The sequence below is a fragment of the Prorops nasuta genome, unplaced genomic scaffold, assembly GCF_024137725.1.
Source record: "Prorops nasuta isolate Cenicafe-Biocafe unplaced genomic scaffold, Cenicafe_Pnas_1.2 PNAS00014, whole genome shotgun sequence".
NCBI lineage: Eukaryota > Metazoa > Arthropoda > Insecta > Hymenoptera > Bethylidae > Prorops > Prorops nasuta.
Window position 1 is genome coordinate 4,370,054 of NW_027116811.1, and position 22,952 is coordinate 4,393,005.

Sequence of the window (22,952 nt, forward strand, 5' to 3'; positions counted from 1 at the left end):
AAGTAAACGGACTGGTAATTAAGCCCTACTCGTTGACAGCCTTGTCCTACAAGAGTCCTTCCTAAAACATAAAATAAATTAAACAAGTATGAGAAATAAAAAAATAAATTATTTGCCAGTACGTCCTCTCCCGATGATGTCCCGATTCCAAGTGAGGGTTTGACTTGGTCCAACCCAGGATGGCAATGGCGCATGATTAGTGTTGGATTTATGTCGATATTGGGAAAATGCGGTCACTATCCATGGCTCTCTCCCGCTCCAACTGAAACAGAAAGAAAACAAAAATAAAATTGAAAAAACGAGTATTCAACCCGAAATGTGGAAGGATTTTCAAGGAAAATATTCCCACATTTCAGATTCTAATTAGGAATTCCAAAGACAGACAAAGATATAAATTAATAAAGCATGCTACAAAAAGTGAATGAAAACAGAAGCTAACGAAATTGTTACTTCTTTCCAGCGGTTAATTGAAAAGCTTCCTCCTCTCGAGCGTGAATGTTAATTCACACAAAGGTCAACCAGATCATGACTGATACTCTCCTCAGTGACTAATTACCCTTACTTTCTTTGTCCCTTGGTGTGGATCCGAGTTGTCACACGAAGAACTACTACGTCAAGGAAACGATTTACACATCAATAAAGATGGACCCCTATTAGGTGAACTTAATGAGCCAACATCGAGAGTCCACAAGGACAAAGTAAGTAAGAGTTGATAGTCACTGAAGGAGGATCAGCCCGAGCCAGTTGACACTCGAGAGTCCACTTCTCAATAAACACCTGTACTTGAATTAACAATGAATGAAAATAATAAGATTAAATTTATCTATCCTTGAAATTATTTAAATAAATGTGGACTTAAGTAAACGGAGAGTGTTTACTTCCTACTCCTTGGTAGCCTTGTCCTATAAGCGTCCTTCCTAAAACATAAAATAAATTAAACAAGTATGAGAAATAAGAAAAGAATGTATTTGCCTGTACGTCTTCCTCCAACGACGGCTCGATTCCGAATGATGGTTTGACTCACTCCAACCCAGGATGGTAATGGCGCATGATTGGTGTCGATTCGTTATAGGGTTTATGTCGTTATTGGATACGGGGTCACTATCCATGGTCCTCTAGCGCTCGACCTGAAACAAACAAAAAAATTAGAATAAATTTGGAAAAAAACGAGAATTCAACCCGAAATGTGGAAGGATTTTCAAGGAAAATATTCCCACATTTCAAATTCTAATTAGGAATTTCAAAGACAGACAAAGATATAAATTAATAAAGCATGCTACAAAAAGTGAATGAAAACAGAAGCTAACGAAATTGTTACTTCTTTCCAGCGGTTAATTGAAAAGCTTCCTCCTCTCGAGCGTGAATGTTAATTCACACAAAGGTCAACCAGATCATGACTGATACTCTCCTCAGTGACTAATTACCCTTACTTTCTTTGTCCCTTGGTGTGGATCCGAGTTGTCACACGAAGAACTACTACGTCGAGGAAACGATTTACACATCAATAAAGATGGACCCCTATTAGGTGAACTTATTGAGCCAACGTCGAGAGTCCACAAGGACAAAGTAAGTAAGGGTTGATAGTCGCTGAAGGAGGATCAGCCTGAGCCAGTTGACACTCGAGAGTCCACTTCTCAAGAAACACCTGTACTTGAATTAACAATGAATGAAAATAATAAGATTAAATTTATCTATCCTTGAAATTATTTAAATAAATGTGGACTTAAGTAAACGGACAGGTAATTAAGCCTTACTCGTTGAAAGCCTTGCCCTATACTTGTCCCTCTTAAAACTTAAAAAAATTAAGCAAGTATGAAAAGTAGAAAAATAATTAGGATATTTGTCAGTACGTCCTCCTCTGATGACGGTTTGACTCCAAATAATGGTTTGTCTTTCTCCAACTGATGGAGAAAAGGGTACAGGGTTGGTATGAATTCCATATCGAATATATATCGATATTGGACTGTTTTGCCACTAGGAATAGTCCGCTTCCACTCCACCTGAAAATAAGAAATGTTAATAAAATTTGAAAAAACGAGTATTTAACCTGAAATATGGAAGGTTTTTCAAACAAAATATTTCCATATTTCATTTTATAATTTGGAATTTCAAGAACTGGCAAAAATGGTATTTAATACGAAGATTCTACCAAAAACATACGATTTTAAAAAAAAAGGGAAAATGGTATTTGATTCTAGTTATTAATTGAGATGCATCTTTCTCTCGAGAGAGTGAACGTTAATTCAATTAAGATGTGCCTTTATTAGTTGAACTGGACGTGTGGGAAGATAGAATCTCCGTGGAAAATGAAGTTGAGGTGATTCCCTTTATTTTAAAAGGAATTAAGAAACCTGAAAATGATACCCTACCTAATACCGAAAACTATAATGACTATCTAATTCACAAAGCTAAAGAGCCTACATATAACGCCAATCTAAACCTAATGAAAAACAGAAAATAAGCGCAAAATAGAAATAGACGATACGGAGGATCTGAAAAACATTAAAAACAAAACAAGAAATGATTTTAACCGAAGAATGGCCAACTGTAACCTACTGATAGGTTTTTGGTCATTCTTTAGTTAATAAAAAAAATTTCCACGGTTTTACCCGTGGGACTCACTCATTCAGCGAATTCCCAGCCATAATTCATACATATTCTGCGATAATACCGAAGATGGGAATGGTGATGTTGATGGCGATGATAATGGCGTTTATGATGACGATGGAGATGAGGACGCTGACGTTATGCACTCGCGAAAAAATGATTTTTAAACGGCACTGCGCGAATTCTTTTTAAGGTACACTTCTCGCGACAACCGCACTACGCGACGAGCAGCTCACGACTGACACTACGAGACTCGGATTATTCAAAAGGCACTACGCGACGCGATTTCTTTTTAACGTACACTACCGGGATAGCCGCACTACGCGACGAGCAGTTCACGACTGTCACTACAAATTCTAATTTATAAAACAGCAGTGCGCTACGTGACTTCTTTTTAACGTACACTACGCAGAAGAACCGCACTACGCGACGAGCACTTCACAACTGACACTACAGACTCGGATTTTTAAATCAGCAGTGCGCTACGCGATTTCTTTTTAACGAACACTACCGGGACAACCGCACTACGCGATGAGCAGTTCACGACTGAGACTACAGACTCGGATTTTTGAAGTAGCAGTGCGCTACGCGATTTCTTTTTAACGAACACTACGCGGAAGAACCGCACTACGCGACGAGCAGTTCACGACTATCACTACAGATTCTGATTTTTAAATCAGCAGTGCGCGACGCGATTTTTTTTAACGTGCCCTATGCGGGACAACCGCACTCCGCGACAAACACTTATCGACTGACACTACGAAACTCGGATTATTCAAAAGGCACTACGCGACGCGATTTCTTTTTAACGTACACTACCGGGACAACCGCACTACGCGACGAGCAGTTCACGACTGACACTACAGACTCGGATTTTTAAAGTAACAGTGCGCTACGCGATTTCTTTTTAACGTACACTACCGGGACAACCGCACTACGCGACGAGCAGTTCACGACTGACACTACAGACTCGGATTTTTAAAGTAGCAGTGTGCTACGCGATTTCTTTTAAACGTACACTACGCGGGAGAACCGCACTACGCGACGAGCAGTTCACGACTGACACTACAGACTCGGATTTTTAAAGTAGCATTGCGCTACGCGATTTCTTTTTAACGAACACTACGCGAGAGAACCGCACTACGCGACGAGCACTACACAACTGACACATCGAGACTTGGATTTTTAAAGTAGCAGTGCGCTACGCGATTTCTTTTTAACGTACACTACCGGGACAACCGCACTACGCGACGAGCAGTTCACGACTGACACTACAGACTCGGATTTTTGAAGCAGCTGTGCGCTACGCGATTTCTTTTTAACGAACACTACGCAGGAGAACCGCACTACGCGACGAGCAGTTCACGACTGACACTACAGACTCGGATTTTTAAAGTAACAGTGCGCTACGCGATTTCTTTTTAACGTACACTACCGGGACAACCGCACTACGCGACGAGCAGTTCACGACTGACACTACAGACTCGGATTTTTAAAGTAGCAGTGCGCTACGCGATTTCTTTTAAACGTACACTACGCGGGAGAACCGCACTACGCGACGAGCAGTTCACGACTGACACTACAGACTCGGATTTTTAAAGTAGCATTGCGCTACGCGATTTCTTTTTAACGAACACTACGCGAGAGAACCGCACTACGCGACGAGCACTACACAACTGACACATCGAGACTTGGATTTTTAAAGTAGCAGTGCGCTACGCGATTTCTTTTTAACGTACACTACCGGGACAACCGCACTACGCGACGAGCAGTTCACGACTGACACTACAGACTCGGATTTTTGAAGCAGCTGTGCGCTACGCGATTTCTTTTTAACGAACACTACGCAGGAGAACCGCACTACGCGACGAGCAGTTCACGACTGACACTACAGACTCAGATTTTTAAAGTAGCATTGCGCTACGCGATTTCTTTTTAACGAACACTACGCGAGAGAACCGCATTACGCGACGAGCACTACACAACTGACACTTCGAGACTTGGATTTTTAAAGTAGCAGTGCGCTACGCGATTACTTTTTAACGTACACTACCGGGACAACCGCACTACGCGACGAGCAGTTCACGACTGACACTACAGACTCGGATTTTTAAATCAGCAGTGCGCTACGCGATTTCTTTTTAACGTACACTACGCAGGAAAACTGCACTACGCGACGAGCAGTTCACGACTGACACTACAGACTCGGATTTTTAAAGTAGCAGTGCGCTACGCGATTTCTTTTAAACGTACACTACCGGGACAACCGCACTATGCGACGAGCAGTTCACGACTGACACTTCAGACTCGGATTTTTGAAGCAGCTGTGCGCTACGCGATTTCTTTTTAACGAACACTACGCAGAAGAACCGCACTACGCGACGAGCACTTCACAACTGACACTACAGACTCGGATTTTTAAATCAGCAGTGCGCTACGCGATTTCTTTTTAACGAACACTACCGGGACAACCGCACTACGCGATGAGCAGTTCACGACTGACACTACAGACTCGGATTTTTGAAGTAGCAGTGCGCTACGCGATTTCTTTTTAACGAACACTACGCGGAAGAACCGCACTACGCGACGAGCAGTTCACGACTATCACTACAGATTCTGATTTTTAAATCAGCAGTGCGCGACGCGATTTTTTTTAACGTGTCCTATGCGGGACAACCGCACTCCGCGACAAACACTTATCGACTGACACTACGAAACTCGGATTATTCAAAAGGCACTACGCGACGCGATTTCTATTTAACGTACACTACCGGGACAACCGCACTACGCGACGAGCAGTTCACGACTGACACTACAGACTCGGATTTTTAAAGTAACAGTGCGCTACGCGATTTCTTTTTAACGTACACTACCGGGACAACCGCACTACGCGACGAGCAGTTCACGACTGACACTACAGACTCGGATTTTTAAAGTAGCAGTGCGCTACGCGATTTCTTTTAAACGTACACTACGCGGGAGAACCGCACTACGCGACGAGCAGTTCATGACTGACACTACAGACTCGGATTTTTAAAGTAGCATTGCGCTACGCGATTTCTTTTTAACGAACACTACGCGAGAGAACCGCACTACGCGACGAGCACTACACAACTGACACATCGAGACTTGGATTTTTAAAGTAGCAGTGCGCTACGCGATTTCTTTTTAACGTACACTACCGGGACAACCGCACTACGCGACGAGCAGTTCACGACTGACACTACAGACTCGGATTTTTGAAGCAGCTGTGCGCTACGCGATTTCTTTTTAACGAACACTACGCAGGAGAACCGCACTACGCGACGAGCAGTTCACGACTGACACTACAGACTCGGATTTTTAAAGTAGCATTGCGCTACGCGATTTCTTTTTAACGAACACTACGCGAGAGAACCGCATTACGCGACGAGCACTACACAACTGACACTTCGAGACTTGGATTTTTAAAGTAGCAGTGCGCTACGCGATTTCTTTTTAACGTACACTACCGGGACAACCGCACTACGCGACGAGCAGTTCACGACTGACACTACAGACTCGGATTTTTGAAGCAGCTGTGCGCTACGCGATTTCTTTTTAACGAACACTACGCGAGAGAACCGCACTACGCGACGAGCACTTCACAACTGACACTTCGAGACTTGGATTTTTAAAGTAGCAGTGCGCTACGCGATTACTTTTTAACGTACACTACCGGGATAACCGCACTACGCGACGAGCAGTTCACGACTGACACTACAGACTCGGATTTTTAAATCAGCAGTGCGCTATGCGATTTCTTTTTAACGTACACTACCGGGACAACCGCACTACGCGACGAGCAGTTCACGACTGACACTACAGACTCGGATTTTTGAAGCAGCTGTGCGCTACGCGATTTCTTTTTAACGAACACTACGCGAGAGAACCGCACTACGCGACGAGCACTTCACAACTGACACTTCGAGACTTGGATTTTTAAAGTAGCAGTGCGCTACGCGATTACTTTTTAACGTACACTACCGGGATAACCGCACTACGCGACGAGCAGTTCACGACTGACACTACAGACTCGGATTTTTAAATCAGCAGTGCGCTATGCGATTTCTTTTTAACGTACACTACCGGGACAACCGCACTACGCGACGAGCAGTTCACGACTGACACTACAGACTCGGATTTTTGAAGCAGCTGTGCGCTACGCGATTTCTTTTTAACGAACACTACGCAGGAGAACCGCACTACGCGACGAGCACTTCACGACTGACACTAAAAGACTCGGATTTTTCAAACTGCACTACACTAGCGACAGAATATGCAGTTTATCTCTCCTATGTTTTCACTTGTCGCTTGTCGCTCGTCGCTAGCAGCGACATATTCTGAGGCGGGTTCTGAATGTAGGAACGAAGGAAACGGGTAATCGCTAGCAGCAATCGCATAATGGTTTCTTAGGGGTAGTGACTGTGGTGTCGTGTTATGTTGTATGACATTTGAATTTAATTTGCATGTATAAAAAAATTGTGAATATTCAAATAATAATCAAAAGTTATGAGGTATGCACATATATTGAATGAGGAATTAATAAAGGTTTCATATATATTTGAAATGAATGTGTTTTCTTAAATCCTTGTTATGAAAATATTTCCTTCATTTTCCTATATAGCATGAGAGGATGAAAATTATATAGTTCATATATCAGAAAATAATAATTTACATTAGTAAAGTTATAATTATCCTTAGTTTGATAATTTTATTAGTAAAATTCATTGTTGCTACATGTTACTCATAATAAAACTTAATTGAATTTATTTTGTAATAAAAATGTTACAATTTAAGATTCTGTTTTTAGTAAGAAATCTGTACAGGGTGAGGAACTTAAACCGCCCCAAAACATTAGTAGAAAAAGATGCATATCTTTTTAACTATAAGAGATATTCAATTTTTTTATATGACCTTTGCGAAAGCAAATAACAAGAGGATTCGAGAATGTCCTATGCACAAATTGAATATCTTTTATAATTAAAGAGATACTCGTCTTTCCGCATCTATATTCTAGGGCGGTATAACAGCTTCACTCTGTATATATGCCGTATTATTTTACAAGCAAAGCCTGTTTTTTGGGTTAATTATATTCAACGTTTTTTATATATTAATTACAATAATTATTCATTATATTATTTTAGCTTCATATGTATCGGCTTGCTATAATTGTGACAAATGTATTTTCAATTTGAATTTCCATCCATTTTTCAAATTTAAAATTCACACGATCCGCCTGTTCCGTTCCGTTGAATACATAGTATACAGAGCAGCGATACAGGCGATACGGGCGATACTAGCGATGTCGCTGAAAAGTTGGATAAATTCAACTTTATTTCAGTGTCGCAGAAAGTGTATACTTTATCCCACGTGACCATTTGTCGCTAGCGACGAGCGACAAGTGAAATCGTACCTTTAATGGCCAAAACAAGTCCGAAAGCACTGAGAGCTTATTATACCTAAAACACTATACTTCGTTTCTTCTCTGTGAATCACACTTACTATACATTTTGCGTGGTATATTCAATTCTCGCCAACAAACTATACAGCGTAGTATCTTCCAACATGGCGGACTTGGCAACGCTGCTTACAGAGCAGCTTAAATATGCTAAGTTTGAGAACGCTGTTTACTGTTATGTTTATTGTTTTTAATTTATATTTATATGCTACAGGTGTGTATGAGAGGCGTTTGAGTTAGGTAATAAAGTAACTGCGAGAAGTTTTTTAAAAATTACTACCTCATGTATTCAAAAGTGTCACTAGGCAAAAGTTTTAACAATTATACGTTGCCTTTTGTTATTCATATTAATTGATACAAAAGTGATGACAATATTTCAAGAAACGTGTTTAAAATAACATATAATGTTCTTAAGATGTATCCCATTAACTTGGTGCAATACTTTCTTTCGGATAAGCATATACTTTATCATAATATTTTTATCAGGTAAAATATTTAACTAAAGATGATGGATGATGTTGATTCATACTTTATTAGTTTTATAATTGAATTTTGGAATTTCTTATAAATAGGAAAAGAATGCAGCATACCAGAAGCAAGTCAAGAGGGTGCCTTACGTCCATTTAAATCTTATTCAGATGTAACAATCTTTCATTATACTGTTCCACAAGAAGTGTTAAGAGCAACATGGCAGTTTGCTGCATTTGTGGATGGAAAAGATTGTCCTGAGAGAGAAGTGCACATGTAATTATTTTTTTTTTCTGTCTTTTGTAAATCATTTAAAAAATACAATTTACAGTTATTTGCAATGGGGAAGCTATCCTATCATAAGCATAGACAATGCTACATTTCCTAAAAATATGTATGTACAAAACCAACATATGTATAAAATATCTGCAATAACGTCTTTTGAGTCAAAAATTACTGCATTGTTACCTGTGTATGGTCCGCAATCAGGTGATTGGTTTGTGGGAGCATACATGACTTATTGGGATGAGAAAGTACAACAACAAGTAACTATATTTTAAATGCAACATTTAATTTAAATGATTTCAAAAAAATTAAGTAATTAATTATTTTATTTAGGGCCTTGGTCATAAGTGTCATTATAGCATAGGTTCAGTAGCTGTGTGGAATCAAGCAAACAGTATACAAAATATCTTCAGTGGTTCTAAGCAAATATTAAAGACAAAAGAAACTATTTCATTTTACAAGTAAATTGTTAACTCAATTTATTATCTTAAAGTTAATCTATTGTAATAATGAATAGATGATATTATTTTTCATAGAGTTTATATACCATCTGGTACCTGGAGCTTTAAAATTCAAATTTGGGGGTGTAATTTTACTACATCTTTATCTCATAAAAATCAAAATTTTTGTATAAAATCTTTAGCACTCAAAGGACGCTCTTTACCAGTTTATAATCATACTCAACCTATAAAGATAGGAAATATAACAACAAGAGATTCATATACATTTAAGGAATATTCTCCATTTGAGGATAGTTATTATTATTTAATGGTGATATCAGAAAGTATTATAGAATTTAATGTTCAAGTTACCTTATCAGGTAGGCTATTTAATTTATGTAATATTAAATCATTTTTAAAAATATATTCAAATCTATATGAAATTTTATTCTCAGATTGTCCAATTAGGATAACGCCAAAGCCTACTTTAAATAAATATCAAAATGCTCCTACATTTTCCACTAATTCAAGTCGATTGAATGTGGATGACTCTAAGCATCTATTACCATTTGCTAAAATTAATTCTAGTCTTGCAAAGAATTCTGTTACTTATAACAGTGCTAAATCCTACTTGACAGGCAATGGATCAAATATAGAAGATATTTGCCTTCCAAGATTTAAGCTTACCAGAGTAAAGCATTCTCAATCTTTTTCCAGTATTTACTTATTTCAGGTGATTAATTTATGGTTTATGCTTTAAGAGTATATACAAAAAATTGTCCAATTAATCCTAACATTTTATAGGGACGAGATTGGTTGACACCTTGGATATTATTAACTGACAGCTACCCAATTATAACACAATTTAATATTTTATCACTATTGGATACAGGGGGTACATTAAATATTGGTGTACACTTGGAAATGGATAAAGTAAGCTCAATACTCTCTTTATATAGGTATTATATTATGTATAATGTTTAAATTGCATTTATATAGACACTCTCAAAACAATTAGTTATTGTTAATATTTGTATATACCCTGGCCAAATACCTAAGAGAACAGAAGGAAAAAATATGTGTAATGATGACAATTTGTCAATTAAATTGTCTTCTTTTCATAAACATGATGAATTTATCTTGATACCATATCCACAAACAGATACTTGGTACATATCATTAGAAGCAAGCTGTCACATGAATGGGTAAGATTACAATTGGCAAGTTTAGCATTTTAATGTAAATTTATTATAAATCACTAATAAATGCTTTTATAAACAAGCCACCCCATTGTATGTGAGATGGATGGGATTTTAGTTTCTCTAGATATACAAACAAGGAAATGCGTGTTTCCTGGTAATCATTCCTGCGGTAGTCATGGAGCTTGCCTAGAGGTTCACAAAGGATTTCTATACTATACAACCTGTAACTGCTACGAAGGTATAATTTAAATATATATCCTAACTTAATTTTTAAGAAAACTAATGACAGTTTTTATAAACAGGTTACAAAGGCTGGGGTTGTACCGATGCTAGCAGTGCTAATTCTGAGACATTTTTAGTTATGTCAACAGTAATGTTGACCTTGAGTAATGCATTTTTTATACTATCCATCATTATGACAATTAATCGTGGCTTGTTTGCAGAAGGATTAGTATATACATCAACAATGTTGTCCTCTTCTTTTTATCATGCTTGTGATCAACGTGCCCTGAACTATTGTATTGTTAAATATGAAGTACAGTTTACAAATTACAATCGTTCATATTAAAAACTTCATAATTAAATTACTAAAAGTATACATTTCAGGTTTTACAATACAGTGATTTTTTCTCTAGTATACTAGCATTTTGGGTCACACTGGTAGCAATGGCTAATTTACCAAGTCGATTTGTTCCACTGTGCCATATGACTGGAGTTCTTATGATTGCGTTTGGCGTGGAATGGGACAGAAAAGGTTTACCTAGCGTCTTAGTTCCTTTGGCAATAGGATCGATGATTCCGGTAAAATAACTAAAGTTATAATACATTTGTGTAAATATCTTGTATTTACAATTTAAATATCAACGCATTGATATTCACTTATTACACAGGTTGGAATGTATATTTATAATTGCATTAGTGCCAAAAACGTAATTAGACCGAAAAACTTAACAAAATCATCTATGGGGTTTTTATTGGCTGGAATAGGTTTAATTCTCTATTGTTTTATAGAGACAGAATCAAATTACCCAGTACGTATAAATAGATGAAAAAGTGATATAACACTATTATATTTCATACATGGTACAGCTGGTAAAATAATTATTTTCAGTACGTACATAGTGTTTGGCATGGAATAATGGCCATTTCCCTTATATTTTTATTACCACACAAAACACCAAGCCAAAAATCTTGTTTAAATGGTAGCTCATGCAGTGACAATGGTGAATTGTTAAATACTCCTGGGAGCCCCGTTTTTTTGTAAGTATTTTTACTTTAAATGATAATCAACCTTTAGAAAGCTGAAAAAATTTAACTTAGACGTTGAAAAAAATTAGTTTATTGTGTGCTTACCATGCTTTTAATTATCATAGAAAGGCTAAATTGTCATAATCTTACGAATTATAAGTATTAATAGTCAATATTTATAAAATTAATCTCCTTTATATTCGGACATCTCGAGATCTATTAAAACATACTATTCGAAAAAAAAATAATTCTAGAAAGTTTTTGGGGGAAAAAAAACAGCGCTCTAAAGGTTAACTCAAAAAGACTTGTTTTATAATGATCAAATATATTATGTTAATGTCTAATTTTTTACATTAGTTTTAACAATCGTGTGTTTTAATTATAAAAAGAATAGATTGTTCGAATCTAATATTTTATATAGGGAAATTAAAAAGTTAAGTATATTTTCGTAAATCCCATATTGAGGAAAGTAGAGAAAATAAAGATAGATTTTATATAAATGTTACATGGAATAAAGATATAGAGTAATACATTTCTTAAACATATGAATTCATTAATTAATTCCTATTAATCAGTATGTTGTAGACAATATATTTTTATATTTAATGATAGCATCTAAAACAGACTTGTATCGTTTTAATGTATATCTGTAAGAAAGAAGATTTCTGTATATTATTTCATAATCTGTGTGTGTGAATCAGTTTTAATATTTACTCCATACTTTGCCTGTACACTGTTTCCATCAAACCAATCAGATGCGTTAATCATCATTTCATATTGTTGATTTAAATAGCGTTGTTTGATAGATAAACCTGATAAGAGTCCTAAATGATAAAATGAAAAAGAAGGTGTTTTTATTTCGTCGATGATCGAGATGCTGCAACTTTCAATTTCTTCATCGAATATTAACCACACCTTTAAATATAATTAATATATTCAATCTTCAATGGATAACACAGTCTAAGTGACGAAATTGGCTTTTACCTGATTCCACTTTTTTTCTATTAATTCGCGCAAACATTTTCGTTTTTTAAATATTTGCAGAGCATAAATAGCTTCGATTCCTTCTTGTACACTCGTAACATTTTCAAAAATAAAGTCAATTAAATCTCGTACCATGTATTCCAGTTGTGAAACAACTGTTTTAAATTTATGAAATTTCTCTATCCATTTATAATTATGCACGTCCAATATAATGTGCTGAGCCATAGAAAGCTCCATCAAATTTTCGTGAAAAATATTTTTTATATTTCGGCAGCATCTTTCGTGTTCAATTCCCTTTGGTCCACCAAGCATGCCCACTTTGTTGCATCTATTATTAACGTAATAATTCAAACGATGTAATCTATTCGCGTAAATTTAACAAATAATTTTGTAAGTAGTTTAGTACCTTCCGAAAACAGTATTTGCATCACAAATATCAATAACGTCGTGGCATCTTTTTACAAACACATCAATATTTTGGAAAATACTTTCGTTGTCTATGCAATATGACTGATTCTCGTTATTGGAATAAGATAGAATATTTTGTGTAAGCTGAAACAGAGGAGTTATACGTAATATTTTATAATAATTTCTTATTTTATGTATGTTAATGGAAAAGTGCTTTTCTCACGATTGAAAAAACTTTTTTGTACATTTCACAATACAAAATACACTTTGTAAATACAGATATCACATTTTCCGCATCACCTTCAAATATTTTATGATGGTTTGCATACTCTTGACAGCGTAATATAATTTGTGTACTCAGCGTTTGGTAAAGCTTTTCCATGTTATACCTGTAATAAAGACGATTTTATGTCCATGTTAATTTATTAGCACTTGACTAAATTTTCACACGAACAACCTGATGATTATATTAGCATGCTTAGAAATAATTATCGCAAATAAATTATAATTTGTTATAAATTATAATAAAAACGCTATACTTGACATAAAATTTATGATCTCACCGAGTTTTGTAAAAAGGTGATTCTTGCCAAATAAAGAAGCTCAAGTAAATGGTACGCGTAATGTTAATATGAATTTCGCTTAAAAGATCGTCGCTTTCTTCAGCATCGGGTAATAATTTTAAATACTCCAAATTTGATCTGCTCTCGTTAATTGCGTTCCTGACACGTGTAATCAACTGTCGAAAAGGCTCGACTTTTGCAGAGCAGACATTTGACAATATTCGAATAATCGATTGAACATCACCACCTTGTAATTGATTATCGTGCAAATATTTGAAGTTCGAATCTACGAGTAATACCCAAATAGAATTAAAAATGTAAAATATCAATAATATATATACGTAACATTGTAGCGCATAAAATTAACGAACAAATTGTCTCCCAGTGTTTAACTTCGTCTTTTAAATTTTCTAACTTTTTCCTCGTATACATATTAGCGAGTGCTTCTCGAATTTGCTTTATCCAATAAGAAACAACGTTCTCTAATCTCTGTACTAATAATTTCTCTTTGTCTTCGGGGCTCTCCTGGAAGCTCGAATTACTCGACTCATCCGGAGATGAAGCGATATCAACGTCAGAGGAGTGTTTGTATTTGCGCGCTTCCTGCAGGCCTTCCCTTGGAATGTATAGTACCGTTCTATCTCGCAATTTGTAGACATAATCAGTGAAGCAGACAAGAAATCCATGTAAACTGGAGAACAAGGCGTTTTGTATTACTGATGGGACAAAATTGAGGATAATCCTGAATAAGAGGAAGAAAAATTAACCAAATCGTTAAAAGGATACTTTGCGGCCACTCGTGTCTCAAAATAATCGGTGCGTACAAATTTTGCATAAATTTTAAAATACTATTGTTCGCGTCTCTGTTGATTACTCCGAATAAGACGGTCGTTAAGAAATTGTCTACGGTATAGACGTGCCAGGGGGCTCTCGTAAAATAGGCAAAGGCAGTAGAATCGCAATAATCTAGGGATCGCAAAGTTGCATTTAATTTTCCATCTTCGTAATAGATTATCAACGTCGTATATGAAGGATCTTGAAAAAATTCTCGTATAACTCTGCAGCATTCCTCACTCCAATCGGCTGGTTGGATCGACGGAATTATCGTGAGATCTTGAACATGACGAACCTTGATAAATCAATATGACCGTGAATTTTAGTATAAGGCTTATCCAGCGAATGGAGAGAAATTAATACGAGCGCCAATAACACACAAGCTTGCATACTGACTAGCGTATTGAGATCCTCGTTACTAAACACTGGCTTTTCCGGCTCGACCGGAAGCTCCTCTTCGGTTTCTGGCGTCTCTGTAATGTAAACATGACAAAAAGTGTTGTAGCTATAAGCCTGAGGCTAAAGATCAATAATGTGCAGCTCGAAATCGAATTCGTACAAGTTTTTTTTAACTTTGTATCATAATCTATATTTAGTCGAGCATAGTTTTTTTAATAGTAACAATACGTTAGTATACCGCGTAAGGCATAAAAAGTGTACTTTCCCCACTCCGATTTCATCTATCATTAATGGCCCATGATTAGTTTTATCTGAATTTATGTAATATAATATCTCTGTGTATCACAGAGAGTGCATTAGTTAATGCTTGAGTAAAGTACAATTTCAGTTGCGTATTAACTACCAAGGTTTTAGTATTGGATTTAGCTCGTAGAAAATAGTCTACTGAATATTCTCTTTAATTGATTTAATATTTAGCGGAAGTTGCGTAACTCATGAGTTATCGCTATTTTCGTATACTTACTCCGTGGACCAAAGTCTTCGTCGTCCGTGTCCAAATCCAAAAATTCTCTGTGTGTTTCTGGTGACTGTTTTTCAGACTTCTTCATTTTATTATGGTTGTATTGACTATTTTAAATAAATAAATAAATAAGTGTAAAATAACTATTTGCTTGGTATTGCTGAGTTCGCTTCAACTTCTTTTGGAGCGTTTGGTAGGAAGACTATTTCCTGAGGCTTTGTTAAATCGATAAAACGTATATATTCCATAATACCTTGAATTTATTATTTTCAAATTGAAGACAGAGTACTCAAATTTGTTACAGAATAATAATTTCACAAATGGATATTTTTCTATTTGATCTTATTAAATAGGAATCTATCAATAGAATAAGAGTGTAAGAGAAGCTTCTTAAATTTTATTAATTAACAATCATCGATAAGAAGACTTCAAAAATGACTTTAGCAATTATCGGCCCATTTATTCATTGTAACGATGCAGGAGAATTGATAGTCGTTCCAAAAGCTGCGATTTTAGTCGAAAACGGAATGGTACCTAATACAATTTTTTTGTGCACCACTTAAACGCATGAGACGTGTGATAATAATATTTATAATTTATTATTAGATTAGCAAAGTTATTGTAAATCCTGAAAAAAATGTAAAAGCAGATAAAATTATTATTTTGCAAGAAGACCAATTTTTAATACCTGGCTTCATCGATTGTCACCTTCATGCCGTGCAATTCCCAAATTTGGGACTGGGGTACGATAAAGGCTTATTAGACTGGTTAGAAGCATATACTTTTCCATTGGAGCTACAATTTTCAAACGAGCAGTTCGCTACACGCGTATTTGATGCTGTTGTGGTAAGTAGGAATAACGTAGACTCAAATTATAAAGTAAAATTTTGTGATAACATTAACGTCAATTTTGCACGCTATTTGTCCTTAATGTATAACGTTTCATAAAAGATGGAATTTAAAAATTTTGTTTATAATAGAAAAGATGTCTCTCAGTCGGTACTACAACGGCATGCTATTTTGCATCGCTTTACACAAGAGCTTCCGTAATTCTTGGTCAAAAGGCTGCTAAAATTGGTCAAAGAGCATTTATTGGTAAAGTAAATATGAATGTTGAGCGTAATGATAATTATTATGAAAATTTGAATGAATGTATAAAAGAGACAGTAAAATTTATTGAAGAGATTAAAGAAATTGGAGTAAGTAGAAAGCTAGTATATAATTAGCGAAATATTATTTTAAGTACGTAAACTACAAATATTCGCATGTAGACTTATTCTAGAGCTCTTTGGTAAAACCCATTATAACACCAAGATTTCCACTCAGCTGTGATATGCCATTGATGAAACAATTGGCAGAATTAGCAAAAAATGAAAATCTCCATATACAGGTAATTAAGATAAGCTTAATTATCATGTAAAAAGTTTTAGTTTACATTATTATAAACTTACTTCATTTTAGAGTCATATTTCTGAGAATTTAGACGAAATTACAGCAACATCTGAAAAATATAATTTACCGTCGTATGCTGCTGTATTCGATGAGGCGCGTCTTCTTACAGAAAAGGTATGTTATAAGATATAACAACTTCAGTTTGCATTTAAAACGAGTAAGCATATATGAAGACGACGCAAAATTGATCAATCAAAAGTCTAATTACTAAGTACTTTATTTAAACATCAAGACAATATTAGCTCACGGAGTTCATCTTACAAATAATGAAATCACGTTACTGAAAGAACGAGGCACTTCTATTATTCATTGTCCAGCATCGAATACATGTTTAAAAAGTGGTCTTTGCGATGTACGAAGATTACAGTCTAAAGGAATCACCGTTGGTCTCGGCACAGGTACTGTAGTTTATGAAATATCTTCATTATTACTTTGGTATAGTGAGTTAATATGTTAAACTTCCTACAGATGTTTCTGGAGGAGACAGTTATTGTATGCTAAACGCTATTAGAGCAGCTTTACAGGTGTCTACACATCTTGAAATGCTTAATCAAAATTATAAAGCGCTTGATTATAAGGAGGCCTTTTATTTAGCAACCCTTGGAGGAGCTAAGTGTGAGCTTCTGCAAAAATAATTATACAATTAATTTTAATCAAGCACAGAAATTATTTTAAGTTATATTCTTTTCAGCTTTAAAAATAGACAAGGAGGTAGGAAATTTGGAGCCTGGAAAACAGTTTGATGCTCTTATAATAGACTTAAAAACATTGAACAGTCTACTAGAAAATTTGAAAACCTATACTCTTGAAGAAAATTTTCAAAGATTTATATATTCTGGTGATGACAGGAATATAGTCCAAGTTTTCGTTAATGGGAATAGAGTAAAATAAATAAAATATAATTTTAAACTGTGCGTACCTTTATAAAGGTCCAAAAAGTTTAATATACATACTAAGGAAATATCAAAAGTCTCTTCAAAACCACTGCTGTCATTATCCTATTAAAACATTTATTATTTGCTTTCTAATGTAAATTGTATAATCATTTAAGAAATTTAAATAATTAAGATGTGAACTTACAAATAGTGGATCCCGTATATTAATCTCTCCATTTGTATGATATTTTCCAAGCAATTCAATTACTGCTTTACTATTGGGCGGCTGTATTGAGAATAGCTCTGTCATAACATAATAATCCATGCCAAGTATCCAATCAAATGTATAGAAATCTACTTCCGTAATCTACAAATATTAATCCCAGTTAATCTACTAAATAAAATAAGATAATCATTGCTTCTACCGTATTACCTTTCTAGCTTTGTGATTGTAATCGGTAATTCCTTTATTAATTAATACAGCTTGTGCTCTAGGCTCCGGACTGTTACCAACATGGTAATCTAAAACAGCAGCACTATCAACATCCCAATCATCTTCTATTCCCATTCTTTTTATTTCTGTTGCAAATATAGCCTCCGCTATAGGAGATCTGCAGCTATTACCTGTGTTTTACAATATAATTAAAACAATCTTATTTAATAACTATTAATATAAAGCATTTAACATTTACCTAGACAAACCATTAGCACTCTTTTCTTTGATGACATATTACAGCAAGTAATTTTTACTTTTATGTAGAAGTAACACTGTAGTCTGCTTATATAATGATATATATATATATATATATTAAATCTTCAATATAATTAAATTACAAAACTACTCTTATAAAGTTTAAGCTTGATTGAAGAGAAATCAGAGGTTAAGATTATCGGTTAAAACATAAAACGTAGTTCTGCTGTTGCAGAGCTAAATGTAGCATTATATAGCTGGAAGGAATCAGGTCAGACAGGATGTAGCAGGACGGCATATTTATTTTTCTTTTAAACTACTCCAAAGCTTCCATCGAAGCTTTAACCTTCTACATTGCAGCGAGCCGCCTGCGTCTGGTTTGGTTTGACTGCTAATCGCCGTCTAGCCTAGTATCTTATATCTATTACTCCTATTGCTATATATATATATATATATATATATATATTATTCAAAGCTTTAAACACCGACTGGGATTCGAAACCAAAATTATATAAGCTTTAATAGAGCAATGATTTTCTTTATAATAGTTCGCTTCCGAATGTCACTTAGCATCGTTATCTAATCTATATAAAATTAATTGATGAAGAAAAACTTATATTTCCAAAAAATAGATATTTCATCAACTCCATTTGTTAGTAGATATTTTATTCTTAACGATTCAATTTTAAATCCTTATTATTATTCATGGTACATTACATAATTTAAAATGTTATTGAAACTGTTTCTTTTTTCCAATCTTGCTATATACTAATTTAGCTAGTATTTTTTTCTAGAAAAGAAGCCACACTTCTCACACATTGTTCGTATGCTTTATAAAATCCTGCACTATCACTATCCTATAATAATAAAGAAATTTAGCTTAATATTTTACCTTTTTAATGACTTGCAACAGCTTCTAATTTAAAAAATATAGACATGATTAAGTATTACTTACATAATAAGGATCTCTTATTATAAGTTCACCTTTAGGATCATATTTCCCAAGAAGTTCAATTTGAGCTTTACTTTTGTTAGGTTTCATGCTTTCTAATTCATCGATATTATCTTCATCCATGCCAAATATCCAATCAAAATTATGAAAATCTTCCTCAGTAATCTATGGATTGAAAAACTGTTAGAATTATTATGATTTTGCAATTTCTATCATCAACTTACAGGTCTTGCTTTATGACAATAATCATTGATCCCTTTTTCTCGCAATACAGACATAGCTCTGCGGTCAGGACCTTTACCAGTATGGTATCCTATAAGAGCTGCACTTTCTACTTCCCAAGAATTGGTGAGATTCATTTTATTAATATAATCAGCGAACACAGCTTCTGCTATAGGAGAGCGGCATATATTACCTGTTGCAAAAGAATTATTTTAATTTATAAGAATTTTTTCATTAAATTATTAATAAAGAGTTTAATTCTAGTTTAGAGCAGTTATAAAAAGTTAGAAAAAAATATACCTACCCAAACAGATCATGAGAACTTTTTTTTTTGGAGCCATAGTTATTTCTTACCTCCTAATAATATTTACTGTCTTTTCAATTTAATGATAATGTACAAATGTTTGATTTATTTTATACTTCTAGTCAAATAAATTACGTATAAAAATTTAACAATAAATTTAGTAGAGGTTATATTTTCTTACAAATATGAATGGAATGTGAAATCCTTTTAATTATGTTTTTATGCCCAGCCAATTGAGAAATCCTTTAGAACTGCAATTTTGAGCTTGACAACTTTTAATTTGAACTTTTTTTAACCCTTTGACACAAGTTTCAGCGGAGCAGTGTCTCCATCGAACTTTGCGACCGGCTCCACATGTTACACTACATGTACTCCATTTACCCCAATCATCCCAAACTTCAAATCCTGCAATATTATTAATAAGCGATCTTTTAGTTTTTTTTTTCTAATTAACAGACTAACATCAATTTCTTCCTCGTTATCTTACGGTTCTCATTCACTTCTGCGACAGGCTCTTCGTAATCAGATGCATCTGGCGTTTTACCATTTAAATGTCTTTTACACCGCCGCTGTCTATGGGAGTTTAATTTTGAATAAATTAATAAGCGTCGAGAATAAAATTGTTCAGGAAAGTCTTTGAAATCTTGCAAAGTATTTTTCTTATCCATATGATTTCGCAAATTATTTAAACTATCATTACTATCCGTATCGGGATGAATATCTAATGCAACATTTTTATGCACTTCATAAAGATCACTGCCAAACCAATAAATTATTAATATTATTCCAAATAAAATTCGCATATCATGCCTTCTACTTATTTAAATACCGGTGTAAATTCACACTCTAATAATATATAATAAAACGCATAAAAGAAACAATCTAAATTTGTCTAAATTTAAAACTAATTTAAATAATCGAACTTTTCTAAAAACAACAGATTTACGTATTTAAAATGGCGGCTTAAATAAATATATAGTTTGAAACCTTTGAAACGTTTTAATATTTAAATTAAATTTATTTTATCTATTGTCTTTTCATCATACATATGGTAAAACACAACCTTGCTGTACAAGAGAGCAATGTCTCGTTGTCACTTTTATGTTCGCCGTCGAGACACTATCATGATTTTTGGTTAGTCCTTATTTTGAGATCATTAAATGAAAATACCTTTCTTGATATATTATAAGTTAAAATTAATTGATGAACTGATTGATAGAAAAATATGCACAACTATATAGTGTTGTTTTCTTATTGTTAAAAATATTTGATTTATATTTACATTAAATTAAATTAAATTTATAGCCTAAAGAATGCCTTGTGTGCACGTGAATTCGGTATTTGTCCCTGTAATCTCAATTTCCTTACTGCCTCCCGCAAGTGTTTAGGCTGTAATGGACCTGTCTCTCCATGGGCTTCCATTACATCGAGTGCTATTTAAAAATTATTATATTATAATAATGATTTTGCTTTAAATTTTATGGGAAAAGCATTATTTGTATTGTACCTTCTTCTACTATTTCTCCAACAAAAACTTTTGCTATACCTGACATAGCTATCACAACATTTTGGGATACAGAGCAGCCAGTTATAGTTTGCATAATCTGTGAAGCGAAAACACAAATCATTAAAAACTAATTAATATATTTCATTACTGTAGTTTAAAGAATTATATGATTTTATTAATGCATAAACAAAATGTTTACCCTTTTAATTGCTGCTTTGGGAAAAGCAGCCCTTCGATACATTTCATATCTATCTAATTGATCCTCTGTAAAATTTGATACCAATACTCTAAAATAATGTTCAAGATTATAAAGCAATTTTATTAAGAAGAATGTAACTAGAGATATCAGTTAAACATCTATTCATAGTACTAACTGCATTTTTTCTCTTTCTTCTTCTTCTAATTCCTTTTTACTTTTTTCTTTACTCTCTCGCCTTTCCTTGATATTGCCTGATGCTGATTGGGGCAGCATAATATCATTGGCAAACATATCCTCAGAAGGATGCTCTTCTTGAAGCTCAATTTCATGCTTAACAATATCTATTTCTTTGCTTTCAACAGTACCAGCAGGATTGGTATCAGGTATTTTTGTATCTGATTGTGAGTATTTTATCTCAGATTCAGACTGCAATTATTTATTAAAAATTTGGTACACTAGTTTATTACTTAAAGAAACATCAACAAGTGTCTTGTTACCTTAATAGCAACATCATCAACCTCCATATTTAAAATAATACACTGGAAACTGGAATAGCTGGAATATTTGGAATGAAAACTCTGTTTAGTGTTGGTGACGATCTGTCAGACAAAGATAAAACCTGTATTTAGGGTAACTATTTAAAATGGTATAATTCACGTTACATAAACTATACCACTTAAACCAGGATTGGCATCTACACACTAGAACACTGTAACTTTTTAAGGTTAGAAACTCCAAAATCAAATACATTTAACAACTGTAACAATATCTGCGTGATACTAGTCATTGATGTAATAAATAATCACGGATAACAAACTGTTATGGTAAATGCGGTTTACTTATACAAAATCTCTAAAATTCTACTATGGTCAATATCAAACACTGGAAGCATAGAAAGTTTTCGAACCAATGAAATTGATATGTTGTTTAACCAATGTGGCACCAATATTTAAATTTACTGTAAAAATTTAGTTTTCAGTAAAAACTCTCTATTGTGTTTTATGTTAATAAATATTAATACTTTAATAGTTTTAGTGTACTGAGCCTTATGAAGCTGCGTGATCTTTATTTTTAGAATGGATAAGGAATTATATTGAAAAAGCATAAAGCTTTGTAAGGTTCCATTATTAATTGCGAAGTAACAGTTGCAACAGGAGCATTATTTAATAAGATGCCTTAAATGAGAGATTATCATGAAAAATATTGTTATTTGGAAAAAGAAGCAATAGAATCTAAAGAAAGAAGGAGAATGTTTTTTTGCATGACAAAAGAATTAATCGAGCGGTGGCGCCACCAGGCTTGGACGAGGAATG

General features: G+C 34.4%; 6 protein-coding genes across 10 annotated transcripts; 2 read left to right on the forward strand and 4 right to left on the reverse strand.

The window, feature by feature from the left end:
• Window positions 1–8,210: 8,210 nt before the first annotated feature.
• On the forward strand, window positions 8,211–12,264 carry LOC136778296 (post-GPI attachment to proteins factor 6-like). 2 transcript variants are annotated; one of them, XM_066735015.1, is made up of 14 exons: window positions 8,211–8,572; window positions 8,659–8,830; window positions 8,886–9,099; window positions 9,173–9,300; window positions 9,376–9,659; window positions 9,735–10,012; window positions 10,084–10,212; window positions 10,279–10,484; window positions 10,562–10,719; window positions 10,784–10,867; window positions 10,925–11,016; window positions 11,088–11,282; window positions 11,372–11,512; window positions 11,593–12,264. In XM_066735015.1, exons 1-14 carry the CDS (start codon window positions 8,491–8,493, stop codon window positions 11,743–11,745), a joined length of 2,316 nt encoding a protein of 771 aa, XP_066591112.1. In that variant the 5' UTR covers window positions 8,211–8,490; the 3' UTR covers window positions 11,746–12,264. The 2 variants fall into 2 exon arrangements, with proteins under 2 accessions (XP_066591112.1, XP_066591111.1); XM_066735014.1 differs by having other exon boundaries at window positions 10,784–11,016; window positions 11,593–12,262.
• Window positions 12,246–15,530, reverse strand: LOC136778297 (uncharacterized). Of its 2 annotated transcripts, none has more exons than XM_066735017.1 (10): window positions 15,441–15,530; window positions 14,915–14,991; window positions 14,509–14,813; window positions 14,056–14,426; window positions 13,685–13,970; window positions 13,345–13,510; window positions 13,120–13,265; window positions 12,714–13,041; window positions 12,451–12,644; window positions 12,246–12,376 (listed from the first exon to the last, which is right to left on the reverse strand). In XM_066735017.1, the coding sequence occupies exons 1-10, from the start codon at window positions 15,523–15,525 to the stop codon at window positions 12,301–12,303; spliced, it is 2,034 nt and encodes a 677-aa protein (XP_066591114.1). In that variant the 5' UTR covers window positions 15,526–15,530; the 3' UTR covers window positions 12,246–12,300. The 2 variants fall into 2 exon arrangements, with proteins under 2 accessions (XP_066591114.1, XP_066591113.1); XM_066735016.1 differs by having other exon boundaries at window positions 14,056–14,400; window positions 14,471–14,813.
• Window positions 15,531–15,829: 299 nt separating this feature from the next.
• On the forward strand, window positions 15,830–17,799 carry DhpD (guanine deaminase). Its single transcript, XM_066735018.1, has 8 exons — window positions 15,830–15,967; window positions 16,044–16,283; window positions 16,418–16,636; window positions 16,720–16,827; window positions 16,899–17,003; window positions 17,122–17,287; window positions 17,358–17,504; window positions 17,581–17,799. The coding sequence occupies exons 1-8, from the start codon at window positions 15,872–15,874 to the stop codon at window positions 17,778–17,780; spliced, it is 1,281 nt and encodes a 426-aa protein (XP_066591115.1). The 5' UTR covers window positions 15,830–15,871; the 3' UTR covers window positions 17,781–17,799.
• On the reverse strand, window positions 17,376–18,979 carry LOC136778300 (low molecular weight phosphotyrosine protein phosphatase-like). The gene is made up of 5 exons (XM_066735019.1): window positions 18,457–18,979; window positions 18,198–18,388; window positions 17,970–18,131; window positions 17,809–17,887; window positions 17,376–17,512 (listed from the first exon to the last, which is right to left on the reverse strand). The coding sequence occupies exons 1-5, from the start codon at window positions 18,491–18,493 to the stop codon at window positions 17,499–17,501; spliced, it is 483 nt and encodes a 160-aa protein (XP_066591116.1). The 5' UTR covers window positions 18,494–18,979; the 3' UTR covers window positions 17,376–17,498.
• A 121-nt stretch (window positions 18,980–19,100) lies between these two features.
• Window positions 19,101–20,636, reverse strand: LOC136778301 (low molecular weight phosphotyrosine protein phosphatase-like). Of its 2 annotated transcripts, XM_066735020.1 has the most exons (6): window positions 20,421–20,636; window positions 20,115–20,338; window positions 19,934–20,051; window positions 19,632–19,822; window positions 19,411–19,572; window positions 19,101–19,312 (listed from the first exon to the last, which is right to left on the reverse strand). In XM_066735020.1, exons 3-6 carry the CDS (start codon window positions 19,968–19,970, stop codon window positions 19,229–19,231), a joined length of 474 nt encoding a protein of 157 aa, XP_066591117.1. In that variant the 5' UTR covers window positions 19,971–20,051; window positions 20,115–20,338; window positions 20,421–20,636; the 3' UTR covers window positions 19,101–19,228. The 2 variants fall into 2 exon arrangements, with proteins under 2 accessions (XP_066591117.1, XP_066591118.1); XM_066735021.1 differs by lacking the exon at window positions 19,934–20,051 and having other exon boundaries at window positions 20,421–20,630.
• A 337-nt stretch (window positions 20,637–20,973) lies between these two features.
• On the reverse strand, window positions 20,974–22,891 carry Taf11 (TATA-box binding protein associated factor 11). Of its 2 annotated transcripts, none has more exons than XM_066735552.1 (6): window positions 22,661–22,891; window positions 22,137–22,238; window positions 21,815–22,065; window positions 21,640–21,727; window positions 21,441–21,537; window positions 20,974–21,366 (listed from the first exon to the last, which is right to left on the reverse strand). In XM_066735552.1, the coding sequence occupies exons 1-6, from the start codon at window positions 22,742–22,744 to the stop codon at window positions 21,233–21,235; spliced, it is 756 nt and encodes a 251-aa protein (XP_066591649.1). In that variant the 5' UTR covers window positions 22,745–22,891; the 3' UTR covers window positions 20,974–21,232. The 2 variants fall into 2 exon arrangements, with proteins under 2 accessions (XP_066591649.1, XP_066591650.1); XM_066735553.1 differs by having other exon boundaries at window positions 22,313–22,720.
• Between the last annotated feature and the right edge of the window lie 61 nt (window positions 22,892–22,952).